Raw genomic sequence first — 16,292 nt, forward strand, 5'->3', positions numbered from 1 at the left:
ATGATCTATTTTTGTGTTCAAAACATTTTTACTGTTATCCTAGGAAATTTTCTTTGTTTATTGATCTTGCAATTACCCCAAAGATTTTTTCTTTTTTTGAGTCTTGCAATTACACGAATTTTTTTGTGTGCTTTAACTTCAGTTGCACTATATCAATATCGTAAATAATTTCTCCATGTCCACTGTTTCATTACTATATATCAAGCATGCTTAACTCTGAATATAACCAACAATTAAATAAATACACTTAAAAAATATATTGATAACCAAAACAATTTTGTTAAACCTTTTAGTATATATACCATAAATAGGAATCACAATTCACCTAATTCAATGGACGAACAAAATGATTGTAAGCAAATAATAAGAATGGATATAATTTCGTTGCTGACATGCTCTATAAGACGAGGTTCCAAGTTTCTCAACTTCTCGGGAAGCTCACCATCAGGACCGCAGAGCATCTCCAAACTAGAACAGGGCAAGTTCTTTTCAGACTTGCAAGCATATTACAAAAATTGGTGATAGAAATTGCTTATACACAAAATTTGAATTGATAGGTGTGTATATGCAACTAAACACTACACCTCAGTTGAATTTCAGCATGAACAAGAGACCAGGAATAGTTTTAACATATGTGATTCATCTTCTAGTCCTATTGTTAGGCATGTAATACTGTTGAATCACTATCAATGTGAAATAAAGAACAAAAACAAGGTTTTTTTAATATAGTAATTAACAATCATTTACCATGTTCTGGTTGAGTCATCGAGCGTATCATCGGTCTTTCCACAGTCGTATTTCAAACACTATTCCCGCTAGATTTAACTGGAGGAACAAAATTACCACGGTATCCAGGTCTTAAATTAGGTGTTAAAACTTAACACGCACGTACGTAGTGATTAGAGAAAAGGAAAATCACTTTGAAATTTTCCATTTTTTTTTCCTTACCCAACTCCAAGGCTCCATTATAAATACAAAGGAGGAGCATTAATCACTATCACCAATTATTCATTCATTCGCTCGTTGTGGCTTCCCATAAAAAAAACTAGGTTTATTGTTTTTCTATTTCAAAGTCTTTCGGTTGTGGTTGATTCAGACACTTACCGTAGTTGTGTTTCGTCTTCTCCTCACAACGCCAACAGAAGCTATGGGGTCGTTTATAAAGCAACTATTCTTTAGTTTATTGGAAAAAACCAAAGGAAGAAACAAACTCTCGAGTCTCAACAAGGAAGAAAAGAAGAAGAAGAAGAAGATGGAGAAGAAGAAGAAGATGAAACTACACCTAGTGCTTGACTTGGATCAGACGCTTCTCCACTATGTCCCTGTTTCAGAGCTTTCTGATAAAGAAAAATATATAATGCAAGAACTTGATTCAAGGGGTGATCTACTGAGTTCGTTTAACGGAGGAACTCCCAGGCATCTGATAAAGTTACGACCTTTCCTCCGCGAGTTTCTGAAAGAAGCCAACAAGCTTTTCCGCATGCACGTTTACACGATGGGCACGTACGGCTACGCGCGGTATATATTGAGTGAGATTGATCCTGGTAAAAGATATTTTGGAAATAGAGTCATAACCAGAGAGAAATCCCCTCATAACAAGACTCTTGATCGTATCTCTGCTGATCAACGAAGAGTGGTTATTGTTGATGATAATGCTAGTGCTTGGCCTCAACACAAGCCAAACTTGGTGCAGGTCAAACAGTACATTTATTTCAGATACCAGATGACGAATAATGATTCGGAAGAAGAATTTTACTCTCACGCAGAGAAGAAGAGCGACGAGAGTCGAAGCAATGGATCATTGTCTAAGGTTCTCAAAATCCTTCAGAAAGCTCACACAAGATTCCAACAAGAAGAGGATTCTTACGACTTGAGGCTTTTGATACGTGACTGATCCTCCTCCTTGCACACACACACACACACCACTGTTTGTTGATTTTGACTTTCACTTTTCACCTTCCTTTTTTTCGGAAAACTGCTATTTTTGTTTGCAATTTCTCAAATACACACAATAACAATTAATGCAAAACTTTCAATCAAAATCAGATGACAAACAAAACAAAACAAGCATTGTGTTAGTTACAAGCCATTAATTCAGAGACATCACTTCTTAGTCCTCAAGCATCTTCTCGATTGGTCAGGCCGCTCATCATCTTTGAACACTTTCTCTCTTGTTTGACTGTAACATAAAACGGGCAAATTGAACATTTTCTCTCTTGTTTGAGTACATGAGTCTCCTGAAACGGGCAAATTGAATATTCAGATAAGGAACCAAAAAAGCAAACATGTTGCATATAAATGTTTGAAAATTTAAAGAACACTTCTATATGAGTTCTAGTTTTAGCTTCTGTGGGTCGTTCAAGGTTTTCTCTTTAAAGGGGCAACTCTTGTAATGTACGGTGGTTCTTATAATTGTGATAGATAACGTAAATGTATATTCCAGAAAACAAAAGGATGAATGATAATATGTGACAAGACTGCAAAACTCACCAGTCTTAGTCTTAGAGGCTTAAACTCCCAAACTGATTGTTCCAGTTGTCGTAGATTCCAAGCTCGTTCTGAGAAACCGAAGGCCTAACTTCTTGCAATGCGTCTTTAAAGTCCTGCATCATGACCAAATTGATGAAAAGAGAGACAGAACAAAAGTTTTTTTAAGCTACATGTGTATTCACAGAATTAACATAACATCCATTTAAATTTAAACCCAAAAAAAATGATCATATACCAAGATCTTCATTTTGTGCTTACCTGAAGAGTCACAAGCCGCATGTCATCTTTCGTCAGGTTTGTTATTTCTATGCCTCGTTTGAGAGCTTCCCTCAATGGACCCATAGTTGCATCTTTCACTAGGTTCTTCATGTCTGAACCCGAGTACCCTGCAGTGAAAACATTCCCAAAAGAAGGTAATAGCTTGGTTATGCTGAAAATATGCATTTGGGTTTATTGAGTTGTGGTCTTGGGTCTTTTAAGATCACAACTCCACAAATTGCCTACAATTCTACAGTTTTTCTGAGTTCTTATGATAAGTTTACCTTCAGTTAGCTTGCAAATGATGTTCATATCATCTTCGGACAATGTAAACAACCCATCTTTCTGTAGGAGATTCTGTATAATCCATGCTCTTGCTTCTTCAATAACAAAAACAGAACCATGTAAGGGCAGTTTTTGCGAACAAAACCTGAGAAGACATGAAAACGTGTGTTTATCATTCTTCACCAGATGAAGGAAGAGGAATGTAGAGCCTCTTGGTAAGCCGTCTTCTTGCTGCTTCATCGAGCTCTTGGGGCCTATTTGTTGCTCCTGACCAAACAAAAACAATTAACATATAAGTACTCTCACAAACCCCACAAAATTGAAACATGCATGTTACAATTCTTACCTATTAGGAGAATTTGCTCACTGCCGCTATCGAAACCTTCCATTTCAATCAGAAATTGTGTCTTGAGTCTTCTACTCGATTCATGTTCACCATCTGACTTGCGCTGTGGCAAAGGGTGAAAGTTCGTTTCTTTCAGCAAAATATTACATTAGGGAATCCAAAAATGCGAAAACATGCCACAAATTGTCTAATAATAAACACCGCCTTTGTTTTTTAAGGCCATTTTATATACATTGATAAAGTTTAAGAGATCAGAACAAACCTGAGATAGTAGAGAATCTATTTCATCTACAAATATCACTGCAGGCTGGCGGCAACTTGCAACTCCAAAAAGGGCCCTCACTAGCTTTTCACCTTCGCCAATCTGTATGTACACACGTTTGAATGTTAAATCTGCAGTGAAAAAGATCACTGACCTACATTTTACGAATGTCCTTGTGAAACGCAAGCAAAGATGTGGAACTAACCCACTTGCTTGTCAATGAACTGGCTGAAATATAGAAGAAAGTTGCTTTTGCTTCTCCAGCTATAGCTTTTCCGATCATAGTTTTACCAGTTCCCTGGAATGAAGTTGATACAGAAGTAAGAAACATATACAACAACATAGCATCTTCAATGTCTAAAAGGATAAGGGGTACCTACTGGTGGACCAAAGAGAAGAAGTCCTTTCCCAGGCGAACGACAACCTTTAAATATGTCAGGACGTAACAATGGCCAAATGACCATCTCAGTAACACACTTTTTAGCATGCTCCAGACCAGCTGCACAGCAATAACTCATGATGAAAAAATCCAGATGCAAGTGGGTTAATAATATGCACTACATCGAAACGTGTTTTAATTATCTTCTTGTACCAATATCATCCCAGCGGACATTGGGGTCTCGGTCCATAATCTCGTTGCTGACATGCTCTATAAGACGAGGTTCCAAGTTTCTCAACTTCTCGGGAAGCTCACCATCAGGACCACAGAGCATCTCCAAACTAGAACAGGGCATGTTCTTTTCAGACTTACAAGCATATTACAAAAATTGGTGATAGAAATTGCTTATACACAAAATTTGAATCGATAAGTGTGTATATGCAACTAAACACTACACCTCAGTTGAATTTCAGCACGAACAAGAGACCAGGAATACTTTTAACATATGTGATTCATCTTCTAGTCCTATTGTTAGGCATGTAATACTGTTGAATCACTATCAATGTGAAATAAAGAACAAAACAAGGTTTTTTTAATATAGTAATTAACAATCATTTACCATGTTCTGGTTGAGTCATCGAGCGTATCATCGGTCTTTCCACCAATACGAGACGTCGTATTTCCAACATTATTCCCGCTAGATTTAACTGGAGGAACAAAATTACCACGGTATCCACGTCTTAAATAGCCACCCGATCTTGCACCGTATCCCCTAGCTGACGCATTGTTTTCACCCTGAGGTGAAAGAGATGAATTTGGTGCCCCGGTTGACCCTCGTTTCTGTCTAGCGTCCATTTCCTAAAGCAAGGGAAATAGTAATCAACATATGCAAATGGTAAGGGACAACCATACTTATACCCGAGAGAAACATTTATTCAAAATATGCAAAAGGTAACAAAGCACAGTTTGAAAGGTTAAGCTCGCCAAAGCTGAGATGTTGATTCACAGAAAACAGATTCTGGAATTTATTTAAAGTATCTGATCATAGAGCTAAATGTTCAAATGGTAGATTGCTTTACCAGTTTTGTTTTGGCAGATACAAAGCCATTAGCAGCACCATCTTCCTTTTCCCCATGATTTGTTAGGTTGCTGATTTCTGCATGAGCTCGCTTTGTTCCAAAACCAACTCCATGGCTTCTCTCGACAATGACACATTCCTCAGAGGTACTCTCTTGATTGCTCACGGAGGGTCTGCGCTGATTATCTGGTTTAACCATGCTATTTCCATACAATGAAGTCAGTCTAGCTTGCATCATTGGCTTAGATGCTTTGGGAATTAACTTACGCGCATCCAGTCGCTCTTCCTGAAACAAGTACACATAGATTCATCTCAGTTCCATGCATCAACAGTATTAGTAAGTAACCTCACTTAAAGACCGTAGCATTGCATATACAAAGCATAGTGTAAAAAGGAAGCAAGGACAGGAAACATAGCTGCATCACCAAATTCATCACTAATAACAATAGCATTACCATCTCTTTAATACCCTTTCGGTTAGAGTGACTATGATGAAAATGAAAGTGTTTGGACTGCTTGATCTTCTCGACATCAAACTCGCCTTTACTGCCAAAAATAGGACCTGGAGCTGTCTTTGCAAGTTCAAATGCTTGCCTATATCAACCAAGAAACAAACCATTAAAAGGTAAGGTACTCAGAAGAACTCTTAAGTGTAGCAAAACTGAGCTTGGAACTAGTTAAAGATTCAATTTGAGAAGAGTAGCATTCATTTATACATTTCAGCTTCAATTTGCCCTCTTAGATTACTCATACGAATCAACTACTCTCGCCAAGCAAAATTCAACCAATATATTTCGAATTTAAACATATGCTAAAAGGGGGAAAAGCTCTAACTACCGATCCGAATCTGAAACGAGGCCTTCCAAGGCTGAATCCACCTTAGAGGCAACTTCTCGTCTAATAGGAGCGATGAAAGCACGATCGGCTTCGGTGACAGAGCGAGAATCGAGGAAACCTAGAAGACGGAGCCCGAGGATCTGAGCGGAGGAGAAATCGGATTTCTCCAGGAACTGGTCGGCGCCGAAGAGCAGCGACTGGAGGCGCTTCAGGTTCTCGTCTACTTCCTTCCTCCAGAACTCCGTCTCTTCTTCCACTTTCGGAGTCGTTAGCGGCGGTGGCGGCTTCAGCAACGGAGACGAAAACGGCGACGCACGCTTTCCCGCCATTGTTGTCCCCTCTATCGTCTCCAAAATGGCTTAAAAGTTAAAACTCCTACGCCTTTACTTGGTTGGAGCCTAAACGACCTGCAGTGTAGGAGCGTATATAGGAAACGGCCAGTAGTTTCCTTCAAACATAAGAATGGGCCCATAAATATGAGGCCTGCTCATCAATATCAACGTAAGCGAAAAACAATATCAAGATATAACCCATTGTCAGGTAGGATTATTCTGATTCAACCAGCTTGTTATTTTACACACAAACGTTTGTTTTTTCTCCTTCATATTATCACTTCTTCTGACTAAATGATCAACAATCTTGGAATAAAAACAGATATTCAACCTCATAACCCCAATAAATGATTATATATTATATTTTTCACATAATCACTTTAACTATAGGTATGGGCTAGTTAGGATTCTAATTAGTTTTTTTTCTGGATTCAACCTCATAACTTCTTTCAGATTTTATATCTGTTCAGGTTGGGTTCAAATAGATTTTATAACCTTTTTAAGCTTAGATTTTATAACTTTGAAATTCATTATCGTATATCAGGCTTGGATTGTAATACATGGGTTAAGATATACTTTTTTGGGGGGGGTAAAAGATATACTTTGTTTGGATTAAAGTAAACACAAAACTGAGCAAATAAAGTACATATTTTAGAATACTCATTTTAGATATTATTTCAGATATTTGAGTCAAAATTTTCGACTTTTTTAAAAAAGATTTTCACTTTTACATACTTTTTAAATTTCTATTCGGATTTGAAGATAAATCTGATATACTATCCTGCAAAATTCATTTTGGACTTTTTGTAGCTCGGAAATATATGATTTCAGTTTTTTTTAGTTTGATTAGGTTCTCGGGTTCAGTTACAAATGTCAATGCAGCCTACTTGAAACATACAAATGCTGAAGTTTTATATCACAAAGCGAAGAAAAACCGGCGTTTACTAAAACGCACAAGACGCAAAACGCCGAACAAGAAAGACAATCCACAACAGCGATTAGAGCAACATTATAGGTGGGACTTGATTTTTTGGTCCTTAGAATATTTTAAGGTTATTTGTGAGTTAAGGTCATATTTAGGGATTTTCCCTTAGAAATTAGATTATTGGTGGGACTTATGAAAGTCCCTTAGTAAATTAATTTTTTTTTATTAATTGAAGACAAATTATTGAATAACTTATGACATTATAAAGAAAAGTTGAAAATTAAAATACGTAGAACATGAAAATTAAAATACAAAGGAGTGGAAAAAAATTACAAAATGCATAAATAAAATAAGAGAAACATTTTATTTAAATCATAGAAAGCAAAAACACATTATATGTAATTTGGAAGATGTCCAAATTTATCCCATATATGTTCAATCAAATCTTCTTTTAATTGTTGATGGATATGTGGATCCCGAACTTCTTTACGACGAGCAATTATATTGCCGGGTTTTTTAGCCTTTTTGACGGTAAAAGTAAAATCGTCATCTTGAAATTCTTCAAGAGTATCTGAATTCCGTTCATCTTGGACAATCATATTATGGAGTATGAGACATGCTCGCATAATATTCGATATTTTGTTTTTATCCCATAGATTAGAAGGATTTCTAACAACGGCGAACCTAGCTTGGAGGACCCCAAAGGCCCGCTCGACATCTTTTCGAACGGATTCTTGACGCGTAACAAATAAAGAATTTTTTGCACCCTGTGGCAGTCGTATAGACTGAATAAAAGTCGCCCATTTTGGATAGATACCATCTGTCAGATAATACGCCAAATTGTATTCCCTTCCGTTGACATAGTAGTTTACTTGGGGAGCTTTCCCGTTAATAATTTCATCAAAAACAGGTGATCTATCCAGAATATTAAGATCGTTCAAAGTACTTGGAGCGCCAAAGAAAGCGTGCCATATCCAGAGGTCATATGAAGCAACGGCCTCCAACACAATTGTTGGTTTTCCGGTTCCTCGTGAATACATTCCTTTCCAGGCAGTGGGGCAATTCTTCCACTCCCAATGCATACAGTCGATGCTTCCAATCATTCCGGGAAATCCCCGTTCTTCACCCTCATGGTGTAGTCTCCGAAGATCCTCCAACGTGGCAGCGGATTGAGGCGAATCAGATCGACAGCGGTGAATCGATTTCGCTTCAGTTTCGACAAAAGAGGAGAAACACACGGAATAGGTTTCATCGACTTCGTTTACATCTCCCTCTCCTGTGCTGCCACGTTGCTCACGGGACGCGTCAAAAAAGACCTTAATTAAGGCCCGGACCAAACAAAATCTTTTCTTTTTGATTTTCTTTTTAGCCCAAATAGTGTTCGGAACGGGCCAAGGGCCGCCCGATAATGTTGCTCTTAGAGTTTCAACGTTTAGGGACGCCACAACTTATCTTATTCAACACACACACACATAACCGAAAGTGACCCTAATTTCTCTAGAGAAGACCCTTAAGCAATCATAACACAACAATTTAGGATAAAATGGCTGAGCCGAACACCACAGCAGCGTTTAGACTCCTCCCAAATCAGCTTATCCTTAGGATCAGCGGACGGACTACATGTGTAAACCGACATCGTCTCGGTCCTGGACGGTCCCACCGATGCTCCAATCACAAGCAACTTGTCCCCGAGCGACTTAAACGCAACGCCCCATCCTCCATTAGACTTGGCCCTCACAGGCACATCTCCAAGCCTCTTCCAAACGTTTGCGTTTGTGTCATAAACGCGAAGCTCGTTCGCAGATGTTTCCAGAGAGTAAAGATCTTCATTCACCACCGCGATGAGCGGTGGAGATTGAACAGAAGAGAAAGACATGTCTTTGAGAATGTCCGGTATTAGCTCCCAAGTATCCGTTCCCTCATCGTAACGTTCTCCGCAAGTTAGGTTTTGATCTCTCTCATCTCTCCCACCGATGACGTAAAACTTGCCTCGCAAGTAACATCCAGAACAGAACTTCCTCCGCTTGTGCATTGCGTTGAGACGCGTCCACGTTTTAGTCTCAGAATCGTACTTCTCTGCTTTGCTCACGACTTCTAAAGACGCGTCCAACCCTCCAGCTACAAACACAACGGTCCCACAAGTAGCTGAGGCGAACAAGATCCTTGGCGTGATCATCGCAGGACCCTTGAACCACTTGCTCGTCTCAACCTCGTACCTCCACAAGGCAATGCTCTTCTCCTCTTTCCCAGTGACGATCAAATGCGTTCCGGCGCAAAGCGATTCTTTGTCTCCACGGAAGAAGCACATGTCGGAAGGAAGTTCCGGAACTTTCTGAAAGTTCTCGAAGTCTTTATCGAACATGGTCCACCTCGTGTCGCCGTTGGACAGCATAAAGACAGATGGTTCGACCACACCGCGGTCTCGCCGCACCTTGAATATCTCACCGCTTTTTAGCAAACGCGAGAAACGTTTGTTTAGAAGGTTTAGTTTCCAATACTCGAAACGCGGGACGCGTGAGAGTATCTCGACCTCTAGCTCGTAAGCAAGCTGAGGAACGTTTTGTACATAATCTGCATCCTGATGTTTACCAACTACTACTTCTCTTGTTTCTTCTTCATCACAATCCAAACAAGGATCTAGGTTCAGATCCGGTATCTTGTAGCCATGAATTCGAACCTTCCTTGGCCTAGAACTGCTTGAGTTTGCTCCAAACCTACCGGTGTGAACATCTCCTAACGTCATCATTTCTTGGTAAAATTAAAGTCTCTCTCTCTGCTACTAAGCCTTTGTTGACATTTCCTCTCTGTAAAGTTCCAACCAATAACTGAATCAAACACTGAGAATCAATCCAGTTATTTACCTAGAGAACTTAATTATAGACAACCATATATATATATATATACCCAAAAAAAACTATTCAATCTTGGACTAATCAGATCTACAGGTTATGATTTATGAACAACATCAGTTCCCCTGGAAGTTTGAAAAATAAGGTTTGATTTAGTTTTAGCTAATTTGAGTTCTAACAAGAGATTAAACAGAATTGATTTTATCAAGAAAGTGAACTGGGGATTGAAGTTGGTCAACTGTCTACAAGAGAAAACATAAGAATTTTTGGCTAGTTAATATACTGAAGAACATACATAAACATATACTAAGAGTGTATATGTATATAGTGCTACCTGATGAAATATATGGTCAAACGTCAAAGAGAAGAAATCAAGAAAACTTACATGGGAAGACAAACCCTAAAAATAGGATTTTAAAGCTCTCTCCTCTCTTCTCTTCTCATCTCTTCTCTTCTTTTTCTTCTTCCTCTTCTTCACCATCTGTAAATAAGAAACTATAAACGAAAAAACACAAAAAGAGATGACGAGGGACTGAATATAAAATACAGAAATTTAAAAATAATGTTTAATAATCACAAGTTTGAAAGGTATCAACCCTCAGTTGCAGGGGATATCCAAGTTTAATTTAGAACTCAGCGGAAGAAAAAACTTATATTTTATTTAAATTAAAACAGTAAAGGCAGCGATATATTGTTTTTTTCTCTTCAGTGCACGAGCAACGACAAAACCATGTTCAAGAAGTCGCCGGTAAAAAAAACTCGAAGAAGGCAAAAAGCTAGGTGTGTGATATTATATACCGTGAAGTGTGGTTGTTCAAAAAATATATATATATCGTGAAGTGGGTGTGTGTGTGTCTGACTGTGCGCGAGAGAGGGAGAATATGCGTAGAAAAAAAGGAAGGGAAATTAATTTTATAATCCAAGAAGAAGATGAGACAAACAAATATATAAAGTTGATCTTCAAATTAAATCTTTTTAAAACAGAAAATGGCAATATGTTTAATATCATGAGAACATATTAAATTCGACGGCATATCATTTGGAATATGCTACACTAGGAGTATACTTTCCTAGTTGCCTTCGTGGTGATCTATACGTATTTACGTACGTTGGCGTATATATATATATATATATATATATACTCATATTTCCATTTATCATTTATATTAATTTCAGTCATTTACGTTGATGATTTAGAAATCAATATACGCATATATTATTTAGAAAAGTTTCCATTTAAGCTTCTTACAAATATAGCGTGGACATTTAGCTAAATGATTTCTAATAATAGTAATACTACCATGTTCACCTATCACGGCTGTATTACCCATGACAGTTTATCATTTGGGCTCAAGCAAAGCTTACATGTTAGTATGTGTCACTTTTTTTTTAGTATATGTCACTTGTAGTCTTGTACAAAGAATAAGTCATTAATATTTGTTGTTCTTTATTCTTAACATTAAATATTTTACCTAATCAATAGATTAATCCAGGTGTCACGTCGTCCTATGTGTTACTTTTTTATACACCATGGTATCGAAAAAACAAACCATTAACCTTTCTTCCTTATACCTTTTGCTATGTTTCTACTTGGTCCAATAGCTTCATTCAACCCGAGATTGAAGGTTTAAACTATACAAATTGTAGCTAACGCAAACAAAAAACAGTATATGAAATCTTGTTGATCATACTCGTTATATATTATAGACCGAATATCCCAAAGAACAAAAGATTGGATTCTCATACATGATCGAAAATTTAAAGCAAAGAAGAAAGAAATATTAAAACAAGGTTTCTTGAAAAGCAACAACCAAAAAAAGTAATAAAATGACATACCATTTTGATACGCTTTGCAACATGATTTATTAGTTTTGGAAATATATATGATCCTTTTCTAAAATGAAGAAATATATATCTTATTATCCAAAATAAAATAATTTGGATTCTCAATCAATGGAGTGACTAAAAAAAAATTGTTTCGTTTTTCTAGTCCAATTTGAAACTGGGTTACACATTGGTCTAGTCAGACCCACATATATCGGTACAATCTGCAACGTCGACCCAAAATATAGATCGTAAATATATATGATAGAATAGCATAAGCAATATACGATTTAAATTTTGAATAGTTAGGTGATTAAAGTGGTTAAAACAGCAATTCTTAGTTCACCATTTTTTTTTCTAAGCCAGCGTATTTTTAAAGATTTGGACGACATAGAATTGTGGTCCTAATATCCCAAATCGACAACGATTATCGTGAGACCTATGTACTATTTTACATAAAACATGATTTTTGAATCATTACACATGCAAAATTTAATATGAAAATTTGGATGATGACAATAAGAAGTCGCCATCATTATATAATTAATTCTGAAAGTTAGTCCACTTGAGAAATTAAATGCTAAAATATAAGGCATCACCCAACCCAAAATGCCACAAGTCGTACTCGGTGCAGGTGCGGCAGTACATTGTGTTAATTCTTATAACATTTGATGTTGGTGAATGGTGAACACTAATTAATTTTGATAAGGTATTAGTCGGAACTTTGACGAATTATCTAAGGTTGAAACATGTCTATTAAGAGGAAAACTAGAGAAACAGCTACATCAAGAAATTGAGTTAATTAGTAAATCTTAATTAACAATAATAAGAATCAAATTAACGTTATATTAATACTGTATGGTTCAAGCATTCAACCCCAAAGTATTCCTTTGTAACTCGGATGGTGATACATGGAAGATTATCAACGGGAGACCGTATGAGGAGTTGAAATATAAATGTTGATGCATATGTGTGCTGTGCCAAGACCCTTTAGAGACCATTGATCACTTATTTTTTAAGTGGCCTTATTTAAAACTAAGTATGGGAAGCATTAATGAAAGGGGTAATACGAAGTCAGTTCACAGTGGAATGGGAAAGTCTTATTAGGCTCATTATTGAGAATGTGAATTGGAGCAGAGGAAAACTCTATTTCTCGATACATGTTGTAGTCTACAGTACATGCTATTTGGATTGAAAGTAGAAAGGAACCGAATAAGACATAATGAGCTCCCATCACCAAGTGAAGTTCTGATCAAGAGGCTAGAATAAGAATATGAGAAACAGATTTACCAAAATTAGGACACACTTGATGTAACAATGTCTTTTTCTTTGAATTAAATTTAATGTTCAATCAAAAAAAGTTAAAAAAAAAAGAAACGCTATTTTAAACGAGGCAACCAATTTCTGTAAAAGAGTTAGATGCTAAGCTGGACGATTTGGACTGATTAATATCGAATTAACGCATGACCGATGACTTGAGTGCTATGAATTTGGGGCTCGTTTTTTAATATCTGTCCTCGACATCCTTATACGTTTTAGAGTTCATTTAGGTGTCGTAGCGTATAATATCGGCAAAAATACAACGATTTTGGAGTAAAGAATTTATAGTGCCGGCATGGAGAGACAACGAATGGTTTTGACTGGTTTATTTAGTGTTCATGCAAACATGCATGTGTGTTTAGGCTAACAAAAATAAACTCGTTTAGTATTTTCTACGTTTCATAAAGTTTGAAGTTTAATGCTATGTACATATTATAGACATTAAAGTATATAACAAAAAGCCCCAAAATTTTCACTTCGACAGAAATACATATTAGGCATATTTAATTATCAGCTGTTACGTTTATTTAGCTCTACTTTATAAAGGAACAGAAAACACATAGAAAATAGTACAGATCATTCAATTTCATGAAATGGTTGTTTTTTCTCCAAACCACCTGTTAGTAAGAAACGAAAGACGTAATAATTAAAACGTATTAATCAATTAGCTTTTAGATTAATCTGATTATTAAACTTTGTTTAGTCTCGACACCAAATGTAATGGGGTTTTGACGTTCTAAAAGGAATTCTCTCTGTCATCTCTTTTCTTTGAAACACTCTTATCATTTTTATCAAATGAAAAAACCGAAGCGGTCAAAACCCCAGCCCTTGCCTGAAGACCCTCGTCAGCCTTTGCCTGAAGCGGTCAATGCCCAATTCCAATCTGGAGAAGTTAGAAGAATCAGAGTTTCCAGCCCTTGGATGCCACCTGTTTGCCAACATTGTAAGGAGATTGGGCATAGCATTAAACACTGCAGGGCGGCTCCTATCCTATGCTCCATCTGTAGTTCTCGAACTCACCAGCCTGAGAGCTGCCCGAAGGCTACACAAAAGGACCCAAAGAAATCAGAATCAAGAAGGTCAAGAGCTAGAAGTAGAGAAGGGGTTCCACCACCTCCAGTAGCAACCCTTGACTCTTATACGGCTACCATTATCAAATTCTCTGACTCAACCTTGACAAAGGAGAAGCTGATCGAAAAAGAGCAGTGCAGCGGCAGCAATGATAACCCGAGTAAAGCTGAGGAAGATAAGAGGGCTACATCTGACTCAGACATTAAATCGGTGGAGATAATCACGGACTCCTCTGATGTGGATACGGATGAAGCGGACCTTGAGAGGAGTCGCACTGAGAAGGCAGTAGCCTTCACAAAAGTCGAATCAAGGAAAAAGAAAAAGAAGAAGAAGAGCAAACGGGGCAAGGGCTCCAACTCTCCATAATTTTTATGTGTACAAACCTTTTTTGCTGGAATGTCCGAGGCTTCAATATATCAAGCCATCGGCGCGGATTTAAATATTGGTTAAGGAATAATAAAAACCTTTTTGGTGGGATCATAGAGACCCATGTGAAGCAGAATAAGTCCCAGAAGTTCATTAATCAGGTTCTTCCAGGATGGCTTTACGAGGATAATTATGAGTTCTCGGATTTAGGAAAGATTTGGGTGGTTTGGCACCCAAGCGTGAAAGTAAATATCATCAAGAAGTCACTTCAGTTGATTACTTGCGAAGTCCTGCTACCGGATGCCCCTAACTGGATACTCGTCTCGGTAGTTTATGCTTCAAATACGGTTGATCTTAGGAAAGACCTTTGGCAAGAGATAAGAGATACTTCCGACTTCTGCCCAACAGCTGATACTCCTTGGATGGTCATGGGTGACTTCAACCAGACCAGACATCCCAGGGAACATTCAAATCTGAGAACTGAGAATGTGGATAGGAAAACCCGGGAGTTCAGAGATTGCCTGCTTCATGCTGGTCTTGATGATCTGAATTATCGTGGCAGCCTCTTCACCTGGTGGAACAAGAACCCGCTAAGTCCGGTGGCAAAGAAGCTTGATCGGATATTGGTAAACTTACAGTGGGCCTCTTCCTTTCCTTCTTCATATGCAAAGTTCGGAGACAGAGACTTTTCTGACCATGCCTCATGTGGAGTGGTGCTCCAGTTAGATTCAGTTGCAAGGAAAGCCCCTTTCAAGTTCTATAATTTTCTCCTACAAAACGAGGATTTCCACTCAATGATCTGCTACAACTGGTTCTCAATGAATGTGGTAGGGTCTGCAATGTTTAGGGTAGCAAGGAAGCTGAAGCTGCTAAAAAAGGAAATCAGAGCCTTCAGTAGATCAAACTACTCGGGCATTGAACAGAGGGTCAAGGAAGCTCACCAGATCCTAGTTCATCATCAGTCGGAAATGCTCTCAAGCCCTACTATGGCTAATGCAGCCCTGGAACTTGAAGCTCAAAGGAAATGGATGGTGCTAGTAAGCGCAGAGGAAAAGTTCTTCTTACAGAGATCTCGTGTCCTATGCCTTGCTAGTGGAGATAGAAACACCGCTTATTTTCACCAGATGATGAGCATGCGCAAAGCCATAAATCACATTCACTATCTTGATGCGCCCAATGGTGAGAGATTTGATACGCAAGCAGGGGTGATGGAGCACTGTGTAGACTACTTCTCTACTCTGCTAGGAGGCACGGAAGAGCAACAAATGTTTACTCAGGCTGACATGAGCTTGCTTCTGCCCCTAAAATGCAGTGAAGACCGGAAAGCTGAGATGGTAAAGCCTTTCTCAAGAACAGAAATCAGGGACACTTTCTTCGCTCTTCCCCGAAATAAAACCTCAGGCCCAGATGGCTACTCTGCTGAGTTCTTTTGCGGTTGTTGGGACATAGTGGGACCGGAAGTGTGTGAAGCAATTGAAGAATTTTTCATCTCTGGTTCTATGCTTAAGCAATGGAATGCAACGACGCTTGTTCTTATTCCAAAAATCACCAATGCTTCATCAACCACTGACTTTCGCCCAATATCATGCCTCAACACGATTTACAAGGTGATATCCAAGCTCCTTGCTTCAAGGCTTCTCCCGGTTTTAATGCAGGTCATCTCTCCAGCC

The 16,292-nt window shown here is 38.1% G+C and overlaps 3 protein-coding genes across 3 annotated transcripts; 1 reads left to right on the plus strand and 2 right to left on the minus strand.

The window, feature by feature from the left end:
- Positions 1–91: 91 nt before the first annotated feature.
- On the plus strand, positions 92–1,943 carry LOC125580349 (RNA polymerase II C-terminal domain phosphatase-like 5). The gene has a single exon (XM_048744713.1). It carries the CDS (start codon positions 1,148–1,150, stop codon positions 1,892–1,894), a length of 747 nt encoding a protein of 248 aa, XP_048600670.1. The 5' UTR covers positions 92–1,147; the 3' UTR covers positions 1,895–1,943.
- Positions 1,944–2,003: 60 nt separating this feature from the next.
- On the minus strand, positions 2,004–6,303 carry LOC106402100 (ATPase family AAA domain-containing protein FIGL1). Its single transcript, XM_013842754.3, has 14 exons — positions 5,936–6,303; positions 5,554–5,692; positions 5,100–5,384; positions 4,640–4,878; positions 4,234–4,361; positions 4,022–4,140; positions 3,847–3,939; positions 3,642–3,743; positions 3,380–3,482; positions 3,217–3,300; positions 3,033–3,128; positions 2,749–2,876; positions 2,491–2,603; positions 2,004–2,237 (listed from the first exon to the last, which is right to left on the minus strand). The coding sequence occupies exons 1-13, from the start codon at positions 6,262–6,264 to the stop codon at positions 2,502–2,504; spliced, it is 1,947 nt and encodes a 648-aa protein (XP_013698208.1). The 5' UTR covers positions 6,265–6,303; the 3' UTR covers positions 2,004–2,237; positions 2,491–2,501.
- A 1,169-nt stretch (positions 6,304–7,472) lies between these two features.
- On the minus strand, positions 7,473–11,129 carry LOC106424736 (F-box/kelch-repeat protein At3g27150). The gene is made up of 2 exons (XM_013865485.3): positions 10,427–11,129; positions 7,473–9,996 (listed from the first exon to the last, which is right to left on the minus strand). The coding sequence occupies exon 2, from the start codon at positions 9,936–9,938 to the stop codon at positions 8,703–8,705; it is 1,236 nt and encodes a 411-aa protein (XP_013720939.1). The 5' UTR covers positions 9,939–9,996; positions 10,427–11,129; the 3' UTR covers positions 7,473–8,702.
- Positions 11,130–16,292: the final 5,163 nt, after the last annotated feature.

The sequence above is a fragment of the Brassica napus genome, chromosome A2, assembly GCF_020379485.1.
Source record: "Brassica napus cultivar Da-Ae chromosome A2, Da-Ae, whole genome shotgun sequence".
NCBI lineage: Eukaryota > Viridiplantae > Streptophyta > Magnoliopsida > Brassicales > Brassicaceae > Brassica > Brassica napus.

Coding starts and splice junctions, on each gene's coding strand:
- LOC125580349 (XM_048744713.1), top strand. CDS start 1,148: ATGGGGTCGTTTATAAAGCAACTATTCTTTAGTTTATTGGAAAAAACC.
- LOC106402100 (XM_013842754.3), bottom strand. CDS start 6,264: ATGGCGGGAAAGCGTGCGTCGCCGTTTTCGTCTCCGTTGCTGAAGCCG. Junction 4,362..4,639: donor GATGACTCAACCAGAACATG/GTAAATGATTGT, acceptor GCCCTGTTCTAG/TTTGGAGATGCTCTGTGGTC. Junction 3,301..3,379: donor TGAGCAAATTCTCCTAATAG/GTAAGAATTGTA, acceptor TTGTTTGGTCAG/GAGCAACAAATAGGCCCCAA.
- LOC106424736 (XM_013865485.3), bottom strand. CDS start 9,938: ATGATGACGTTAGGAGATGTTCACACCGGTAGGTTTGGAGCAAACTCA.